General features: G+C 41.2%; 1 protein-coding gene across 1 annotated transcript; it reads left to right on the forward strand.

The window, feature by feature from the left end:
* The first annotated feature begins 8,284 nt into the window (after positions 1–8,284).
* Positions 8,285–11,301, forward strand: EPOP (elongin BC and polycomb repressive complex 2 associated protein). Its single transcript, XM_029574036.1, has one exon. The coding sequence runs from the start codon at positions 8,471–8,473 to the stop codon at positions 10,352–10,354; it is 1,884 nt and encodes a 627-aa protein (XP_029429896.1). The 5' UTR covers positions 8,285–8,470; the 3' UTR covers positions 10,355–11,301.
* The last annotated feature ends 7,725 nt before the right edge of the window (positions 11,302–19,026 follow it).

Consider the following 19,026-nt stretch of genomic DNA (forward strand, 5'->3'; position numbering starts at 1 on the left):
ACTTGTCTGTTGTCTGTAATATTTGGGTGGGAGATCTGGGTGAACTGGGTTCAGAGTGAAGTGCTAGAGAATCTAGATGAACTGTAGATGGACTGGATGAACTGGTGGAGGTATCAGCAAACTGGTGATTTCAAGCTCGCTTGCAAGTATTTTCAAAATAGTATACATGCATACATTATAAAATACTTGCCTCCACATATAAATCAGGGTTATTACATATACTTGTTATAATTGTTTACACAACTAAAATATGTGCGCATGTTTATGTAATAGGTAGGGAAATTATTTGTTTTATTGCACATGAAATATTTGCATATACTGAAACATAAGTGCATACTTTTGGAGCAGAAATATGCAGTATTTTATAAACTGTGCAGTTCCTGTTGTGTAAGCTCCACTTATGCGTATAAATACTGTATTATGGATACATTTGAAAGTTAAGCTCTGTGTATTTTAGTAATGTATTTCATTATTTCTCTTAGGCAGTAATACGCGACTGCAAGGCTTGGGGACCTTTTTGTGAAAGACCTTTTACATAAAATATCATATTGATACAGCCCCCATAGTCATCTTAGTAGTGAAAGCAATTTAATATTCCTGGTTGGCTTCCCGGGAGGTTAATGCTGTTGTCTTTTTATTTATACCATCATATTTCTTTTAATGAGATTCATTTATATCATTGCATTTTATTTCCAACCTGGGGGTTAGAATTGTATGGGGAATCTAACTTCCCTGGAATATTATAGCACATTGTTTAGCTATTTGTGGTATTTGTTCAGATTATTTTGGGACACAGATAACGATTCAAATATGTGATGGCAAACAAGAATTGAAAGAAAGGCTTAAACATACAGCAAATTTTTTGATAAAAAGAAACATCGCCTGTTCCTATTCAAACAATGCATTTTGCTTCCATATTACCGAATAATTTATTTTATTTATTTAAGCATTTTATATATCATCATTCCAAAAGAAGATTACAACAGTTTACAAAAGCGATATTCATATCATAGGTCAGCACAACATCAAAACATTTTAACTGGAGGGCTTAGATAGTAATTTGTGCTACATAGTTTCTATTTGTGCTACATAGTTTCCATGGCTAAACAACTCAAAGTATTATATTTCAAACATAATTTCAATCAGAGTAAATTTTCCTCTAAGAGCCCAAACAAAGTTTATATAATTCACAACAGAGCAAGAGTGAAATAGTTATCTTAATATACATATTTGATATGTTTTCTGCTTGTTTCTGAAACACTGGGAAAAAAATGCTCTCTCCTGATACTAATATTTTTTTGCATAAATTATAGAATTTTCTAGAATGTACCTAAGGATTTATTCTAAATGACTGTGCCCTGGGCCAGAAAAAGCCAAGACTCCCTACAAAATCATCTGTTCCAATGATGCTGCACTATTTATTTACAATAAACTCTTTTGTTGATAATCCTTTTCCTACTCACTCTCTCCCTTCTCCAATAAAGTTCCTTCTTTGCATATCTGAGCCCTGTTATGTTAGGTTGGGTTCTTCTGAGGTCAAGGGGTCACCATGGGGCAGTAGGGTCATTGTATAGTCATCAGGGGTCAATAAGCAACTGGTCAGGCTCTGAATCCACATCAGACCTGGAAGGAGAGTAAGAAAACCTAATAATAACCTTGTCAATCAATAACAAATATGAAAGATACTTGTTAAAACTAAAAAACAAGCTGCTGCTTTTCAGAATGGTGGCATTTGGCTATTTAACTTTTGTAGAATATATGTGGGCTTAGAAACTTTCATGTGAAAACCTTAATTGGAGCAACTATTAATTAAACTTTCAAGAAGTATGCATCATTCATGTTATTCTGTGAGTGAAGAAATATAGAAAAGGCAGGCAATAACCTTTACAGAATCATGTAGAAATGTATTTTATTCTTTCTTAAGGATTAATTAAATCCTAGTCTTTGCAATATTTCTGTCTTCTGAGTAACTAAGATTTTGTTGCATAGAAATAATATGAGTTGGATCTCCAGTTGACCAGGTGCCGAATACTTTAATGTAGAGTTATAAACACAATTTGTGGAAACACAAATGACCTTTCTTCCATCAAAATATATATGTTTTTGGAATCTAGTTTTCTTTCTCCATAATAATAAAATTCTTGCATTTCTTGTATTCAAGGTGCCGAGTGAGTTGAAATAATGAATTTATAGAATAATTTTGGGAATTCTTTCCCTTGATTTAAGATTTGTCTTTAAATTGGAAATCTAAAAAATTGTCCTTTTTGCCAGAGGGAAATCTTTATTTCTTGAACACTAATACTGTTGTTTATTTGGTGCTAGAAATAATTTATAAACACATCAAAGGCAGAGAAAATTTAGGTTTTGACCCTGGAAGCCTGAAAAGTCTATTAACATAAACAATCTAGCTCCTCTCTCTCTGTTCCTCAACTTTCATACTAACATTATCTCACAAGCAGTAACAATCTAGTTCAAGAATTGATTCTCTTCTGTCTTGAGGAAGGGACTGTCAGTTCCCTAAAGCTAGTCAAACAATGTATAAAGTTAGTCCATTAAAAAGGTATTACCTTACTTTTTAAATGTATTTGTTAATCTTTAGTTTTGTGTATTCAAGTGAACTAACATTGGAACCACACTCTTTTATCCAACAATTGAAACCTAAGACAATAATTAATAAGAAAAAACTCATTAAGAACAGAAAGGTAAAAGCTACTTCTCACTTCTAGAGCATATGATCATAAAGTGCACCTTTGCCTGTATCCAACTATTTCTGTTCCTTCATAGTACGGTCAGGAAGGGAGAAGCCTCTGCAGTGCCTCATTGGGAATTCATGTTTCAGTGTACTAAAAATCTCAACAGGTCCAGTAGGTAGAGTAACACTCATATTTAAGGAAAAATTATGTCAAATACAAATAGAGGCAGGAAAAGGATAAAACCAAATCTCACACATCATTAAGACTACAAGGAAAAAAAGCTTCAAAAGTAGGATTAAGAATGTTTCTAAAGTCTGGAAATTAGTTCCATATATTTACAGGAACAGAAAATATGAAATAATGAAACTAACTTGTTCTTTGCAGTTTGTTGTGTTTAAAGGTGAGGTTATAGCCCTTCCATACAATCGGGTAGATTTTAAAAGGGCCGTATATGTGTGCCCATAAACACGCATATAATGCCGTGTGCAAAGATACATGCTATTTTATAAAGTATATGCCTAGGTTATAAAATACTCTTCACAGGCATATCTTATGTGTGCTGGGGGGAGAGAGAGAGAGACTATAAGGCTAAGCCTGACAATATATGGACCATTGTAAGGGGGCACGTTTTCAGGAAGTGAGCTGGGGTTGGGGGGGGGGGGGTGTTGTTACAGACAAATTCAGAGATATACATTGTAAAATTGTCATCATTAAATAATTTTAGACCTTATAAGTGATGAAAATTCTAACAAGAAGAGTTGATTTGTACACTGTGTACATAATAGTACATGCTTAGGGCCAGAGAGTTGCACTGTTCAAATCCACTCCTTTTCATCATTTATAAGGTCTAAAATTCTTTAATGTATGCCCGCCCATCCCAGCTATTTAAAATTCAGGTAGCTCTTCTGCAGCCTATTTATGCACCTATGTAGCCATTTTTGCCGGCACAAGGCTTTTAAAATCTACCTCAATGTATCTGATTTTGTTTTTATACCTAATACTGCTGGGAGGAGGAGACAGTTGCCTCAGTTTTTTCAGTGGCAATTTGATGTAAAAAGAGCCCCCTCCTTCATATCAACAAAAAACTTTTCTTTCAGTGAAATACTATTTTAGCTGTAGGAATATTCATCCGTTTGTAATCAAAGCATTAGCACATTGTAATCGTCTAGGGATTATTTATAGTTTGAACAAAGAATTACAGGCTTCCTCTTTATTGTCCCACAGGATACTCTTGGAAGAAAGTGGGACTGTCTGTCCATCCATAAGAACATAAGAAATTGCCATACTGGGTCAGACCATCATTATCCGTATATCGTACCTATAATTATCAGTCCTTTTTACATTTATTGTATAAATGTATTTCAGACCTGCACTTACTATGTTAAAGATTTATGTAAAATAAATTTTCTATTCCAGGGATGGATTCGATTATTTGTTCTTGTGAAGCTGATACATTCCGGGAGTGGGTTTATCGATGGCAGCTATTCAATGCAATATTGGAAGTATTGATATGAGGAATACAGGAAGCAGGCTGTAGTAGCTGCCGGGAGAATGATACTTTAAGGCTGTACAGTCCTTTCTGAAGTGAAATTCAAAGTAATATCTGCTGCACACAATGAGAAACATGGAAGACAAAGCTGACTTGCCCCAACTGTAATTCTGTAGGGAAGATAAATTGAAAGGTCACTAACCAACTGTAAGTGTTACCTTTTTATTGAACTAACTTTATACATTTATGACTAGGTTTGGAGAGACCTGCTCTCCAGGAGCGTAGTCTGCACTGACCTGCTGAAAGGAGTTCCCCAAAGTTAATTACAAACGTGTTAAGTTAAATAAAAAAAGGTCTGTACAGCCTGTTTGTTAACCTTTATTTCTAACTAACACTGCTACTTTTTGCAGAGAAGATGAAAGCTAATTCCGGAACAGGATCTGAGCACACAGACAGATTTCCTATCAGAAAATAAAAGCTCATCATCATGTATTTGTGTTGCAACTAAAGCCCGAAAGTGACCCCAAAAATGTAATAGTACCAGGTTACAACCCGATCCGATGTCGCTTCTGATTCCAGTTACTAACGCCTCGGCTCTTCCACCTAAACTCACATTCACGCATTTAGAAAGTAAATGTTCGGTGGAATAGCAGGTTTTCTTAAACTTTTAAACCTTCCCCTCGTGCCCCAGTCGCAGCTGCAACATTTTTTTCCCCAAACCAAACCTGTAGGACCGTGAAAACGGCAGAGAGGCTTGGACGAGGAAGCCATGAAGGGGCCACCGCTCAGCCAGCGGCATCAGTTACTTCCATACTGAGTGCTTTCTGCAAAGTGTATTCATCAGATTTTGCACTGCAGAACCAATGGAGATCCTTGTTAAAATGCATTTATACCTCGGAAGCAATGCAGGATGTGTGTGAGATGTTGCAGCTTGAAACGTTTTACTGTTTATTGCCAATATTTTAGCAACCCCCGTCCAATTTTCTTTTTCCTCGTTCCCCTTCTTCCCCCGCCCCAAATCGGAAGAGTTGCAAAACGGAATCCATGTCCCAATGTAGATGTTATGGTGCCGTTTGGCATCTGTAAATTATTTAGGTGAAAGGACCCAACAGTTTACTTTTCTGATTTTGTTTTTATTTCTATAAATAAGCTCAGTTTCCATCGTTTATTAAAAAAAAAAAAAAAAAAAGTCATGAGACTAGAAGCTGGAGAGTTTGAAAAGTACATATTTTAGCTTCTGTCCTCTCCGCTGTATTTCTGTCCGTGTGTTTGTCTTCGATTTGGCTCTCGTGTTTTTCCAAACTAAAATTTTCAAATTGAAATCTTTGTTTTAGGGAGTATGTTTTAAAAGAAAAAGAAATACTGTACTCAGCACAGGAATCTGACAAGGGCTATCAAATTAAATTAGAAACAAAATACACCGGGAGAATCAATTCATGAAAACCAGTCTATTTTCTTTTTATAATTGCCTATTGAATTTTGTTTTTATACATGTAAAATATTTCAATAACTCTATTTATAAAATGACATTTGCATCCCAGCCAAGTGCATTTTGCTAAAATGTGCTGAATGTTGTTGTTATCCTGCTCAGGAGCAAAATTGATTTGGCTTTCTAATCTAAGATCAAAACACACTCCCTTGGACGCTTTTTACTTTTTTACTTAAAAATCTGCTGCGAGCTAGTGCTGGAAATGCTGACCCTTAACTTATGCGAGGGAAATTACCGGGGCTGTGTCCAGGTCTCCTAGGAAAGGACTCAATCCTTCACGAACCCGAACTCTTCAGTCTGCTCTGCTCCCTACATAAAAAAGTCCCATCATTACTGGAATTTAGTATTTAGCACTCAGTACCGAAAACTCGAGAAGAGCAGATTCTGTTTACTGCTATTTGTGGCTAGTTATATTAGAAGTATACAAATGGCTAAATATTCTATAATATAAATGTAGACCTTGCACATTGTAGTTCTGAAGTTAGAAACGTAATCTAAGAAGCATACAATTTCTTGCCCCCGCTATAAGAAGGCTTGGGGGGCCTCATCAGGGAGTCCTCGGAGACTGAGGGTCTGGGCTGTAATCGGCCAACGAGCCCTCCATCTACAGCCAGGCGCTGCTTGAAGGCACTAGGGAAGGGGGGAGCTATCGTCTGCTGCAGTGTTTATTGTGTAATTATTAGATACCATTTGAGATCCAGATTTTTACCTTCAGCACGATGGTGAGTGTTGCTTGTTTGTGGACGCAGGTATTTGCTACTTACGTTGTGAATCTGTGTGTGAGTGAGCAGATGAGTCCTGCATTTATTTATCTGAAGACATTTAATATTCCTCTTCTTCCATACTAGTCAGGAAGCGGATTACAAAGTTACATTCTTCATACAACATTATAACAATTAACAATCAACCTAGGGGACAGATAGGAATGTAAACATAAGAATCTGGGTATAGGAGATTAAAGTGATTGGGGAGTAACATGTTAGTGTTCTCTTTCCTGACTTTATATAAGTGGCATATACTGTTGATACATTTTACATGTATAAATTCCGTAAGATTTGTGTAGTATATTTATATGCAGTATTTACCTTCTGCTTTTAGCTGTCTGTATAGCGAGGTTGAGATGGGATGTTCTAATGTTGCAGCTTTCCTACCTTCCAGAAGATTCTGTTCGCTCTTCTGTTGCATGTACCACCTTTTCCTGTTCTCCGGATGCTTCTGATGACCTGATCCACTATCCAGACCCCTACTCTATGCATAGCTGAGCTGCAGCCTTGTCTAAACGAGTCAATCTGGGCCCAAAACCCTTTCTCTCTCGTTTTTCTTTGGTATGAAAACGAACAACTTTTCGTCACTCAAGTGATTCAAAGCTAAATTTCTAGCTTCTAAGAAAATGTAGTTAATATTATTTAAATTACCAGCCAAATATTTATTAGCACTATTTGTGGATTGAAACTATATATTTTATTATTTCACAAATGAAAATGGACATTTTTTTAAATTAGATTTACAGATTTTTCTTTTGAAAATGGAAACAGAGTATTCGAAGAGGAAGGTAACATGATTGACTTATTGCCTCCTATTTAAATCATTCTAATCTTTCCAAACTAATTCACCAGTCTTTATTCTGCGGTATTTTAAAAACCTTGTATATACCTGTGACTGAATAGTTTTTGAAAATAGGAAAAATAGCCGTGTGATTTAATCTGCAAGTTAAAAGAATCAAGGAACTATGTTTTTTGCTGTCGATGAAAATCACCTAAAAATACAATTTTAACTTAGTAAAACGTCCCCTGCTTAAAATCACTCAATAGTAAAGCGTTACCTGCGAGATCAAGAATTTATCTGACATTATTTAGAATCCGCCAGCAGTCAAAGAGGACTTGGCTTGCTGGGGATGAGAAGTGTGTTGTGGGATCCGGAGGTCGCTTATAGCCGCTTCCGGTTCGGGGAATTGAAATCTCGCCTTTGCTTCTCTCTCCGGATCCGCCGTTTATTTTCTTGCATTTCATGTTCAAAGGAAAAGTAAAGAACCCTCCCCTCGCCCCCTCCTGTCCCCAAAGTTGTTTTCTTTTGCTCTTTGGATTCGACAGAAACTCATAGAGCTCAGGCATTCCTCTGGTCGGACAAATTTATAGGAAAATGAATGAACCGCCCACTCCAAACTTCAAGTATAACAGAAGTCTTATCTGAAAGGTTTTCAGCGGACATTTTTCTCCCCTTCCCTGAATATTCAGCTCCCAAAATGTTTCAAGGGTTTGCAGAAAAAGGGGAAAAGCCTAGCAATGATTTTCTGCACATTGCAGATACAAGCGAGACTGAGCAGTAAGCATTTATTACAAATATACATCAAAACTGTCGAATGTGCTTTTTGTTAAACGTCTTCTTTCCTTTAAAATGGAAATGTGCCCGCAGAAGGCGGAGAACCTCGCAGAGCTGCCCGGCTTCGGGCCGGCAGGTACAGCAGGAGCCGCTCGCTCAATGAGCGCATTGTCTCGGCGCCGGCTCAAGGTTGGGGCTCTGTGACGTCACAATGCCCAAGCAGCCAATCGGCTCGGGCGGCGCCGCCCAGCCCCGGCTGCTCTGTACTCGGCCGCTGAGGGCGGAGACTGGCGCAGTGCAAAGGTGAGGCTGGAGGCTCCGGAGAGCAGGATGAGCCGCTGCCACCAGGAGGCTGCAGCGCAGAGAGGAAAGGCAACTTGAGACGTGTGTGCCAGAGGAGCATGGCCGGCGAGCCAGGCTCTAGGAGGAGCAGAAGCCCGACATGCTCCTGAGCCGAGCGGCCACCCTTCTCCTGAGAGCATGGCTGGCCCTGGAGGCTTCCAGGCTGGCTACCAGGAAATCGAAGGCAGAAACCTGGGTTATTTACAGGTGAATGGGCGCCAGATGTTCGCTCTGGCCCAGGTGCTCAGCCATCTCTTTAAGGACATCCCCAGGACCACGATCAGCAAGAAGATGGAGACCCTGAAGATCAAGAGCCGCCGCTGTGACTTGCTGGAGCTGCGCACGCTGAAAGCCATCAGGTCGGTGCCGACCCGGGCAGTGCAGTGCTCCCTCATCTCCAAGGAGGATCTGCAGGCTCTGTGCGCTTCCTGCCGGGACCCGAGTCCCGGGGAGCGCAGAAGGCAGCATCCGCGGCTCCGCGCCGCCAGTTCAGCCCCGGACCCAAAGACGGCGCCTGCTGGTGCGGGGGGGCCCCAAGGAGTGCGCATCAGCGCTTACTCGGCCCCGCGCAAGAGGAGGGGCCCCTGCTACCGCCCTGCCGCCTTCCCCTTCTTCCCCGGCCCGGACTCCTCTCCCCAAGGGCCGCCTCTTCTCCCTGCCATCAGGAGGGGGGCCCGCACCGGATCCAAGCAAGGCACCTCAGCTGGCTACTCCAGCGACTCCGATTCCAGCCTGGACGGCTCCTCTTCCAGTGACTCTTCCGAAGAAGGCGGAGGAGCAGGAGCGGGCACGGAAGAGGACGGCAGCTGCAGCTCGGCCTCCGACTCGGACAGCAGCGGGGACTCGGTGCAGAGTATCCGCTACCGGCAGGCAGCGCTCCCGGGGCCAGGGCGCTGCAGTTTCCAGCGGGAGCGGGCCCGGGGGGGCGAGAGCCCGGGGCTCCAGCCCGACCACAACCTAATGCTGCTCTCGCAGCACCTGTGGGCTGGAAGCCTTCCGAGCTCAGGCCGGGGGCCCCAGGAGCAGACGATCCGAAGGCCCGAACAAGGCATCCAGGCACGTGGAGAGTGGGGGCCGCTTCGGGAGGAGCAGGACTTGCAGGGGGAGGGAGGCCTTGCAGCCCCCATCAGTGCCGAGCCTGGGGGTCCCTCGCTACCAGCCGCACAACAAAGCAGCCCTTCTGCAGACCCACGAGGAGACTGGGAGTCCGCAGCGGGAACTGCCAGGAAAGAGCAGGATCTGCAACCAACTTGTCCGAACAATGGAGGCTCGTTAGGCCTCAGTGACCAAGAAGAGAGAACAAGTGAAGCTTTAGCCAGGGGCTGCAAGTCTATGGAAGGAGCTGCAGGCACCAGCTACCCCTCCATTCAGGCCCCGGCTCCGGAGCTGGCACAATGTAGCCCGATTTGCATTGCTTCAGGTCCCCAGCAACCCTCAGTGGAGCCCAGGAGGGAACATTTTGACCGACTCATAAGGCAATCTAAGCTCTGGTGTTATGCAAAAGGCTTCAGTGCCGACGGGCAAAGTTTGCGCCTAGGACTTTACAAAGAGAGTCGAAGCCGCAGCAAAACAGAAGAGAACAAATCCCCCAACTCCAAGAGAGCCCAGAGCAGCAGCCCCCTGTCAAACAAAGCTTTCAAAGGCAATGGCTCCGAAAGGAATCCTAAAAGGAGACGACTTTCCAAAGTCACTGAGGCAGAAAGGCAACAAAGCTCCGCCAAGGAGGGTGCACAAAAGAGGGAAAGGAAAAAAGCCAGAAAGGGAAACCCGAATTATAAACGTGTAGGCAATGCTTTGCCAACACCAGTTAAAAATGTCTTTAGTTTAATCGCTAATTTTCCTTGTACCCCTTCTTTGGTTGTTGGGAACGATGGAGATTTGTGTCCTGCATATTCCTTGGGCGCTAAAAAGTCTTTAACAGTACCGAAAACTCATCCAGTCTGGAGATGGCAGCTTGGGGGCAATGCCATCCCCGTGCCCCCCAGTCTCAAATTTCGTAGTTATCCCGTGGAGGATCTCTAACAGGTCACTGAAGGGCAGGCATGAATGAGGCTTCTTTACTGCAAGCCTCCATCTCCAGCAGAGAGATAGGATTACATGGATTTACTATTCGGTGGTAAGAGGCAATATTTCCATTTCCAGCTTAGGACCGAAATTTGCAACAGAAATTCAAGACTTTTCCTCAAGTGCAAAAAAGAAGAGATAGTAGATTGTTTTGAGAACTGCTAAGTAAACCCTGACTGGGTGGATCTCGGCCTTTTCTCGACTCGTGTATGTACAGTGAAAACTAAGCAGGCTTCTGGCTCATGGCTACTATTGCTCAAAGGCAGGTTTAAAGCTCCCCCCCCAAGATGCCAAAGAAACTGGATCTCGGGTCTTCCACATCATTTCTTAGGAAAAGCCAAAACAAGGATTGCAAGGCTTGGTTTCTGGTCCTAAGTTGAACACAGGTTAATCTGAAATGGTTGCATGTAAAGATAAATACATGTTAGATAATATGCCGGTCTCACCTGGAAGTTTGTGGCTGGAGAAGCTTTCTCAGCTAAGGTAGAGATTTAGAAAACTAGAGAGAGACTGGCTGAGCTATAAAAGCCCAAAGTGCAATGCAGAGAAGACCAAGTCCCACTTTTAACCCTTCTTATAAATCATTGCTTCCCTAAATGAGGTTAAACTATTTCGGGTTGTCCTGTCATTAAAATTACACTAGCCCTCTAAAATCTGTTGTAAGCTGAAACCTTGAAAGTTACCAATAAAAGGAAAAAAAATATCAGTGCTTCGCCCTCCAAGATGTATCTTGAAATATACTTGAAAGAATATTCGATCTGATGATTTGGATTAAAATATATGTTTTAAGGATATCGCCATCTTTGGGTTTTTTTTTTTTATATTATCTGCTCTTCAACAACTTTTCCATTCAGGATGTACAAACAACCCAGTTCTTTGTATACCTTAGGAAGGAATTAATTTAAGGATCCAGCGACTTGAATTCAACAGAGAAAATGGTGCATGAATGTGGAATGTTAAAACACACCTTTCTGGTTCTTTGAACTCATTTATACTTTTCTGTATATGTAATTCCTTCAGTGCTTGGAAAAGAAAAAGAATTGTATTTCTCAGACATAAAATATTATTCGGTAATACTATTGTTTTCTTGGGCATATCTACCTGCGTTTATTATTTCCCTTTTAGATGAAAAAGTGCAATTTTTGGAAAGTTGTGTTGTTTTTCTGCCGATCTCTGAGATTTAGTATATGTCAATTGTAACGTCTACTGCAATTTATAACCTGATGTTTATACTGTCCTTTAAAACGGAACAACATGGCTAGTGTTCTGCAAGTTATCTCCCCTAACTGGTTAGCTTTCCTTTCTTTTGCAACTTGGTTATTTTGTAAAAAGTAGACGAACATGGAAGCTGCTTTTTTTTATTTACTCTTCAGATTCCTGGTGTAAGAAAGGGAACAGAAATAACCCTTAAAAGCCTTTAAAGATCTCTTTCTTGTTGCAAGCATTCAGTCATTATCGTCACAAAAGCGAGGGCAGAATGTCTTTTTGTAAATGTTTATATATATATGTGAAAACGTATAGATTGTGCCAGCTTCTGTGTTTTCTTTCAGGGTAGGTGAAGCTATTTAGCACATGTGAAATGGTCACAAAAGGTGCAAGAAGACTCTCATTGCAACACAAAACTGTAATAGTGGGAAGCTGCCCGCAAGGATTCCATTTGGTTGGAGGTCCTTTAAACCCAAGTTTCTCATCCTGTCCACGGGTTTTCTTTCCTAAGGATACAAATAGTAATATAGTTCAAATAGATACAAATATGTTGCAGGGACAATGGAGGTCTGTTTCCTTACCTCTCTAGTGAGCTTTTTTTTTTTTTTTCATGAAGTCAAATAAATACCTCAGGAACGCATAAGACATGGGTTTTTTTTTCACACACACAAAAAAGACCAAATATGAAGTGTGACACTGGAAGAAAAGGAGTAGGGAGAGCCCTGATATACCTCGGTCCCTTAAGGATCCGATGCTTGCCAGGAGTCTGCTAGAGGGCTTCGATGTTTTTAAAAGTGAAGTCTGTCCCAGAACTCAAAAACTAATAGAGGTTGAATTTCTTTCCGAAAATGAATCATTGCAATGCCGGCATAAATAGCACCGAAACCATCTTACCTCCTGGAATTTAGTTGCAATAGAGAAAGACTATGTAGCCAAACAAAAAAAATGGCGTACTTGCTGAAAAAAAGAACTAAGTGCTTTTAATAACATAGGCATCCTCCCTAGAAAATGAGGAATTACTGTTTTTTAGTATAAAGAAGTGTAACTTCAAAAGCTCCCAGCCTCTGTAAAAAGAGCCCTAATATCTCAGCAGCTTTCTCTCAAACTGTAGCAGAGTCTCAGGTTTATGAGGTGGAAATTAGCAAAACCGTGAGAAGCCGTTCTGCAATCCTGAATAGGAACTGGGCAATAAACCCTGGGAGTCTGACTGGAAACTGCGAAATCCCAGGCTGTTCATTTTCCATATTACACAATATGTGCGGTAGATAAGTGCGATCGCACCTTCAGCAGAAACTGCATCCATGTTTCTTCAGCTCGGCCTTTCAGCAATATTTGAAGGGGCTGCAGCTCCGGAGCCTGCTCGGGACAAGCTTTAGCTCTGAAAAGGTGCAGCATTTCTCTTTTTCCCTTGATTGTATTTTTTCGGGGGGAAGGGCGTTGTTCTCCAGGCTCCTTGCTCTGGCTGCATAATTGGAGATGTAGTTTAGGAGCAAAACAGAGAGAGCCCTTGGTTTTCATGTAAATGACTTGAACTCTGCAGGAAGGAGGGTTAATACAGACTTGACCTGCTTTACTGATCAATCCAGCGTGGGGGAGGGAGACCCAGCTCGAGGTTTTCTCAGTTGTACAACCAGGGAACTTTGAGAAAGAAACGCAATGTGAAACAAAGTTTGGAAAGCGAGCGAGGAGTCACTTCCCTGGCTTTTGGAGGTGGGCATGGCCTGCTTATGGACGATCGTTTGTACCGAGTTTATCTCAGGAGAGAGAGATTCAGCTAAACAAAGGCGCCTTGAACCTCAAAGCTGGAGGCTGCAAACATCTGCAGCTTGTCAATGGTGAGCCTCCAGATGTTGGGGTTACTTTAACCCTGATGGCTTCGCGTTAGTCTGATAACCTTCTTGACTAGGGTTCGCATTTTTAAATAATGACAAGTCTATTACCGGGTTGATGTCTTTATTCTTTGTATATTTTGAATTTTTTCGACATACTGTAACTTTATTTATTGGAAACTTTATGTATGAGAATATAAGATTTTCATCTTGTGTGCAATATTGAATCTATGATGGAGTAATAAATTCTTTTTTTTTACATAAATTGGGTTCTCTGAGCTTGCCTTCTTTGTGCAGTTTAATTTTCCCTTTCCATCTTTTTTTTCTCTTTTCTTATTCTTTATTTGTCCGCTGTTTCTTTCCCCGTTTCTATGTCCTCCCCTCGTTTCCATTTCCCTGTTCTACTTCCTTTTTTTATTTGTCTATACAGCTCTCTCTCTCTCTCTACTGCTTATTACATTCTCTGGTTTTCCCTTCGTGTAAACATTTAATCAGAAATCAATGCTATTTTCCGCTGAATGTGTAGGCTAGACACGCAAACGTGTTTTGTTTTCCGCTTGTGAAACGGTTTCTTTTCCATGTACATTTGTCAGTAACATATGTTTCTATAACCAAACATACCAGAATCTAAAAAAACCTTGCTTCCCTGCGACTTGTGGTGACCCAAAGGAAAGAACTGCAGGCTGGTGGCGCTGATAATAAATGATAATAACCTTTAACGTGACCAAGAAGAGAGTCTGCAAAGGCCAGAGGCGGCTGCTACTACTATTATTAGGCAAATGGAGCGCAGCATTCTATAGAAAGGGAACCATTTCGCTTTATTTCACCTGTTCTTAACCGTAGAAAGAAACAGAGGAATGAAATAGTGGGAATCTAAACATCCCAGGGGAGTGGGGAGTGGAAAGTGGACTGGGCCATGTGAATCCCCTCCTGAAGCCGGTTCGGTTTCTAACCCAGAAAAAGATTTCGGAGGTACAAGAGCTAAGGCAGGTAGGGCCCTGGGAAAGTGCCTTGAATTTAGGCGCAGGCTGCCATTTAAACCGGCCGAGCCTTCTCTTCTCCAAAATGGTAGGCAGAGAGGGCAGCGTCCTCTCGGCAAGCAAACTTACTCTCGCTAAGGAACAAGGGAAGCCAGTTACTTTTAGTTAGTTTAGTGTCAGGGTGCTGATGATAAATTAGATAGTAGGGGAGGAGCTGCGAGGGAAAGGCTAAACTTTGCAGCTGGATTTGGGGGAGGGGAGAGTGGAGCTGCTGCTGCTGTGGGGGACATTAGCTGAGGGATTAGGTGTCTCTAAAAGGCTTTCATTTGCCATGTTTACAAGCCCTCAGCAGCCGAAAAGGAAGAAAGTAGAATGCAAAGTAAAAAACGACCTCCAGTGTTCCAAATTCGGGGTTGTTGTTAATCTTTTGAAAATCCAAACTTCCTAAACTCCTAAATGACTGAAAATGGGAGAGAAGTGGACAAACTAAAATATAAAGCATAAGTAAAATATAAAGTTAGGACTGAAAAGGTTCAGGTTTGATTTTCAGTTAAAGTTCCTGTATTTTAAGTGATTCCAGAGTATAATTGTAAAAAAATGTTTTGGTTTTTTTTTACACCAACCTTGGCAGACACAACCAAAAAATAGTCAAATCTTACTGCATGAATGAGTGGATGCAAATACCTTGCACTTTGCCTGAAGTATCCAATCCATCTTTATATAGTCTTTCTGTCTTCTTTCAAATCATACTAGCCCTGATTCATTAGCAACAAGGGATCAATTTATAGAAGTATCTGATTAATTATAATAATTATTAAGAACATAAGAAATACTTTTGTTTCCTAACAAGTAGGCAATTCTTTTATGAATTTCAATTTGTTTTCTTCTCACTCTGAAATGTCTTTTCATTGACTCTTTATATTAAAAACTTGTATGAATAAAAAGCTTTCATACTTGATTTTTCTTAAAATGTCATTGCCCAAATCAGAAATGTGTACTAGACGCATTGAGCATTTTCCCCATAGACTAAAAAATAGGAACAGTCCTTTAGTTCGTCAGACTGTATCTTTGTAGCATAATAGCATCAACCCTTACCACCCACCCCCAAAAAAGGATTTTACATATGACTTCTTGTTATAGGATTTAAAAATCTGCTCTAAACTAGTCACTGCCTCTTCACTGAAATTCACAACCAGAACAAAAAAATTAGTTATGATATGTAGTCAGATGTTCAGCTTGTTTCAAGAGAGCCAGCCCTGCTTGCCTGAGGTTTGCACACCCTGTACTTTCTTACCTCTTCATTTGTCTCTTTATTTGTTATATAATATATTTACCAATTCCATTAAAAGTACCGAAAATCAGGTACTGCAAACGCTGCTTCTACTTTAACACCTTAGCAATACAATTTTACTTGAAAGAGAATCAGATCAAGTAAGCACAAAATGCATTGCAGCCACAAAGAAAATAACGCATATTATAAAGCCATGCAGTTTTTTGTTTAAATGTCTAGCAATACAAACAACAATATTGTATCTAACAGGCATGTGGAAGGATTCAAAACAGACTTAAAGATTCTAACCTAAAGAGACATGCCCAGGAGTATATTAACAACAACAAATACTAAAGCAAAACTGTATTCACCTATCTTCAGACTTAGATCAGGGGAGGTTTAGCTTCTGCCACAAATCTATATGAAGCTGTAGGCAGGGAACAGATTTACCGAAACTCACATCTAAATATTTTCATTCATTAAAAAATATTTAAAAAATGTGTTGCCCAAGCCCGAGACACAGAGTTTCTCAGAATTAATAATTACCCTATTACTAAGTAATTCTAAGAATTTTACATGGACCTTTGTATAGATGTCCAAGATCACACAATAATGAAATAGCTGAAAATAACAGGGTACCTCTGGCTGCAGCAGCAGCTTCTGCTCTTTTATGTTCCCCTAACTGTCATGATCCCAGTGTTGCAGGCAGAATCCATCTCTTCCTGAACCCATAAAAACTGCCAAAGAGACAATGTTTTGGGGCCCCGGCGTCGGAAAATAGAATCTGGGGAAGGAGATGGGCCGGCATCATGGCAGATAAGCCAGAGAATAAGTAAAATGACTACTGGGGTAAATGTAATTATGGCAAAAATGATCCTTTGCTGTGTAGATACTAGGACCACAATATTTAAGGTTCATGGATTCGATGCAAACCTGCCTCTTATTATACTTTTATTGCTTTTACATTTTATTGTGGGCAATTTAGAGAATCAATTTCATGGTTAAGTCAATGTAACTTTGGGGACAATTTGCTCTTAATTAGCTGCCATCAGAAAATAACAAGGGATGCTTAGGAAGGCAGAAGTTTTCAAAAGTGAACTTCGAGAGTCCAGAGCAACTTTTATAGGTAGCTTCAGTCACAATTTTTCTCTTCTTCCTTCAATGGGGTAATTATTTATCTTCTATAACAAGCATTTTTTTTGCAGCATTAATTAATTAATCTGTAATTACTGTGTCCAACCTCAACCTCTGACTGAGTGCCTGCTCCTTACAGCATACATCTGGTGTAGAGATGAGCTGCCAGTAATATGTTGAAAAACCATGGCTCGTCAGACCTGGAGCTCTCTTTTCCAAGGATTTTGTTAACAAACACAGAATAGGAGCAGTACAATAGCAACTGAGTCTTGAGCAGTTGGAGAGCTTCAAACTGGTTATGAAAAATATTTTCATATAAATTATACATTTCTCTATGTATAATTCAGGTAGAGAGATGGGTTGTAGTAAGTTAAGTTTCTGGGACTCATCTAAAAGTATTTACCTCCTGCAAAACAAAGAACTCAATTTATAACCCAACGCTGAGGCTGTTAGCACTGAAATAAAGGTTAATTATAAAAGGCTGTGATTTGCCAGATTTACTAAGCCGTTTCCTTGCATTCCATGACCATGGAAGTAAATCAGACCCAAGGGTCTTAGTGGTGTCCTTCAAGGTGTAGAAAACAGTCCTGCTGCATACGTGCAGGTACACAATTATTTGTGCCTGTCTTGTCCTCTTTGGCCTTCAAAGTGACACAGTTGATTGCAAACATTTCAACAACATGTTCTCCACTTATAATTTTGTTTTCAAAGTTTGAGGTTTGCCCTGCAAAACTATGGGCTTGCCATAGAAAGGCAACCAAACTATCATCACCCCTTAATCTGCAGGGTTGAGCATTCAGCTCCTGGTAATTAGTGCCTCAATAACATTGCACATGATTAGCGCAGGGTGTGCTGCTTATGGGAAACTGCTTAGTACATCTGGGCTATTAGTAATTATTACCTTAAGAAATGAAAGTGAAGGAGAAGAGAGGCAGGGGAATAGGATCAGGGCATAATTTGTAAACAAAAAGCAAGTGGGACTGTGCAATGGGAAGGGAGCAGGAGGAAGAAAAGGGCCAGGTGTGTGGGACCTGTGTAATGGGATGGGGCTAGGTCTGCAGGTAAACACTTTTTCTCTCTCTCACACACATATGCGCAGACGCTTCCTTCTTTTTCCAGTGATCCCCCATCCCCATCCCCACCAGTGCTCTTCACTTGATGAGCAAGGTGGTGGATGGCTGAGGGTTGAGCACTATTGGGGGCTAGAGGAGGAGGAGGATCACTGGGATAAGGGGGAGGAGAAGGGCAGAGAGAATGGGCCCTCTCACTGCCTTCGGGATCCTGGTCGTCCATTCCCAGCCCACTCCCCCCCCCCCATGAATCCTCCAGTTCTCCTTGTTCCTTCAGTGGTTCTATGGCCCTCAAGTCTCACCCCTATTCCCTGATAGTCCTTGAGCCCACTTCCCCTAGAAAACTACCCTCTACGGTAACTCTCCTCCTTCCATTCTTACGGGCCGATACAGTAAAGTCCGCGGGAGAGCGGGCAAATGCCCACTCTCCCAGCACACGCACAGGCCACTCTCCTGTGCATGCAATTCAGTATTCAAATTAGTCCCAGCAGTAAAAAGAGGAAAAAAGAGGCACTATGGACACTAGCGCATCCCTAGCGCCTCTTTTTGACAGGAGCGGCGGCTGTCAGCGGGTTTTACAGCTGACGCTCAATTTTGCTGGTGTCGGTTCTCAAACCCGCTGACAGCCACAGGTTCGGAAACCGGATGCCGGCAAAATTGAGCGTCCAGTTTTCAACCCGCGAGCCGTGGGCCGACTTCACATTTTTTTTAAAAAACTTTTTGTAACTTTCGGGACCTCCGACTTAATATCGCCATGATATTAAGTCGGAGGGTGCACAGAAAAGCAGTTTTTACTAGAGATGTGCTTCGTGTTTAGGTATCGGGTCTGGCTTCGGTCGACCGATTCGTTTAAAAATTTAGTTTTTCGCGTGTGTTTTGTTTTTTTTATACGAACGGAGTTAGTGCGCACTAACGGGGTTAGTGCGCTCACTGTTACCGTTAGTGCGCACTACCTAAAGTTAGTGCGCACAGCCAAAAAATTGCAACTTTTAAGTAAAACGTATCAATTTTTAAGGAGTCCGTTAGCTAAATGTACGGTTCCCAGCTCCCACTGGTTCGCACCACCTGGAAAACAGGCAATGGGAATGTAGAACCAGTATTTTAAATCATCCGTAGTTAGTGCGCACTAACGGGGTTAGTG

This window comes from Rhinatrema bivittatum, chromosome 12, assembly GCF_901001135.1.
Source record: "Rhinatrema bivittatum chromosome 12, aRhiBiv1.1, whole genome shotgun sequence".
Lineage (NCBI taxonomy): Eukaryota > Metazoa > Chordata > Amphibia > Gymnophiona > Rhinatrematidae > Rhinatrema > Rhinatrema bivittatum.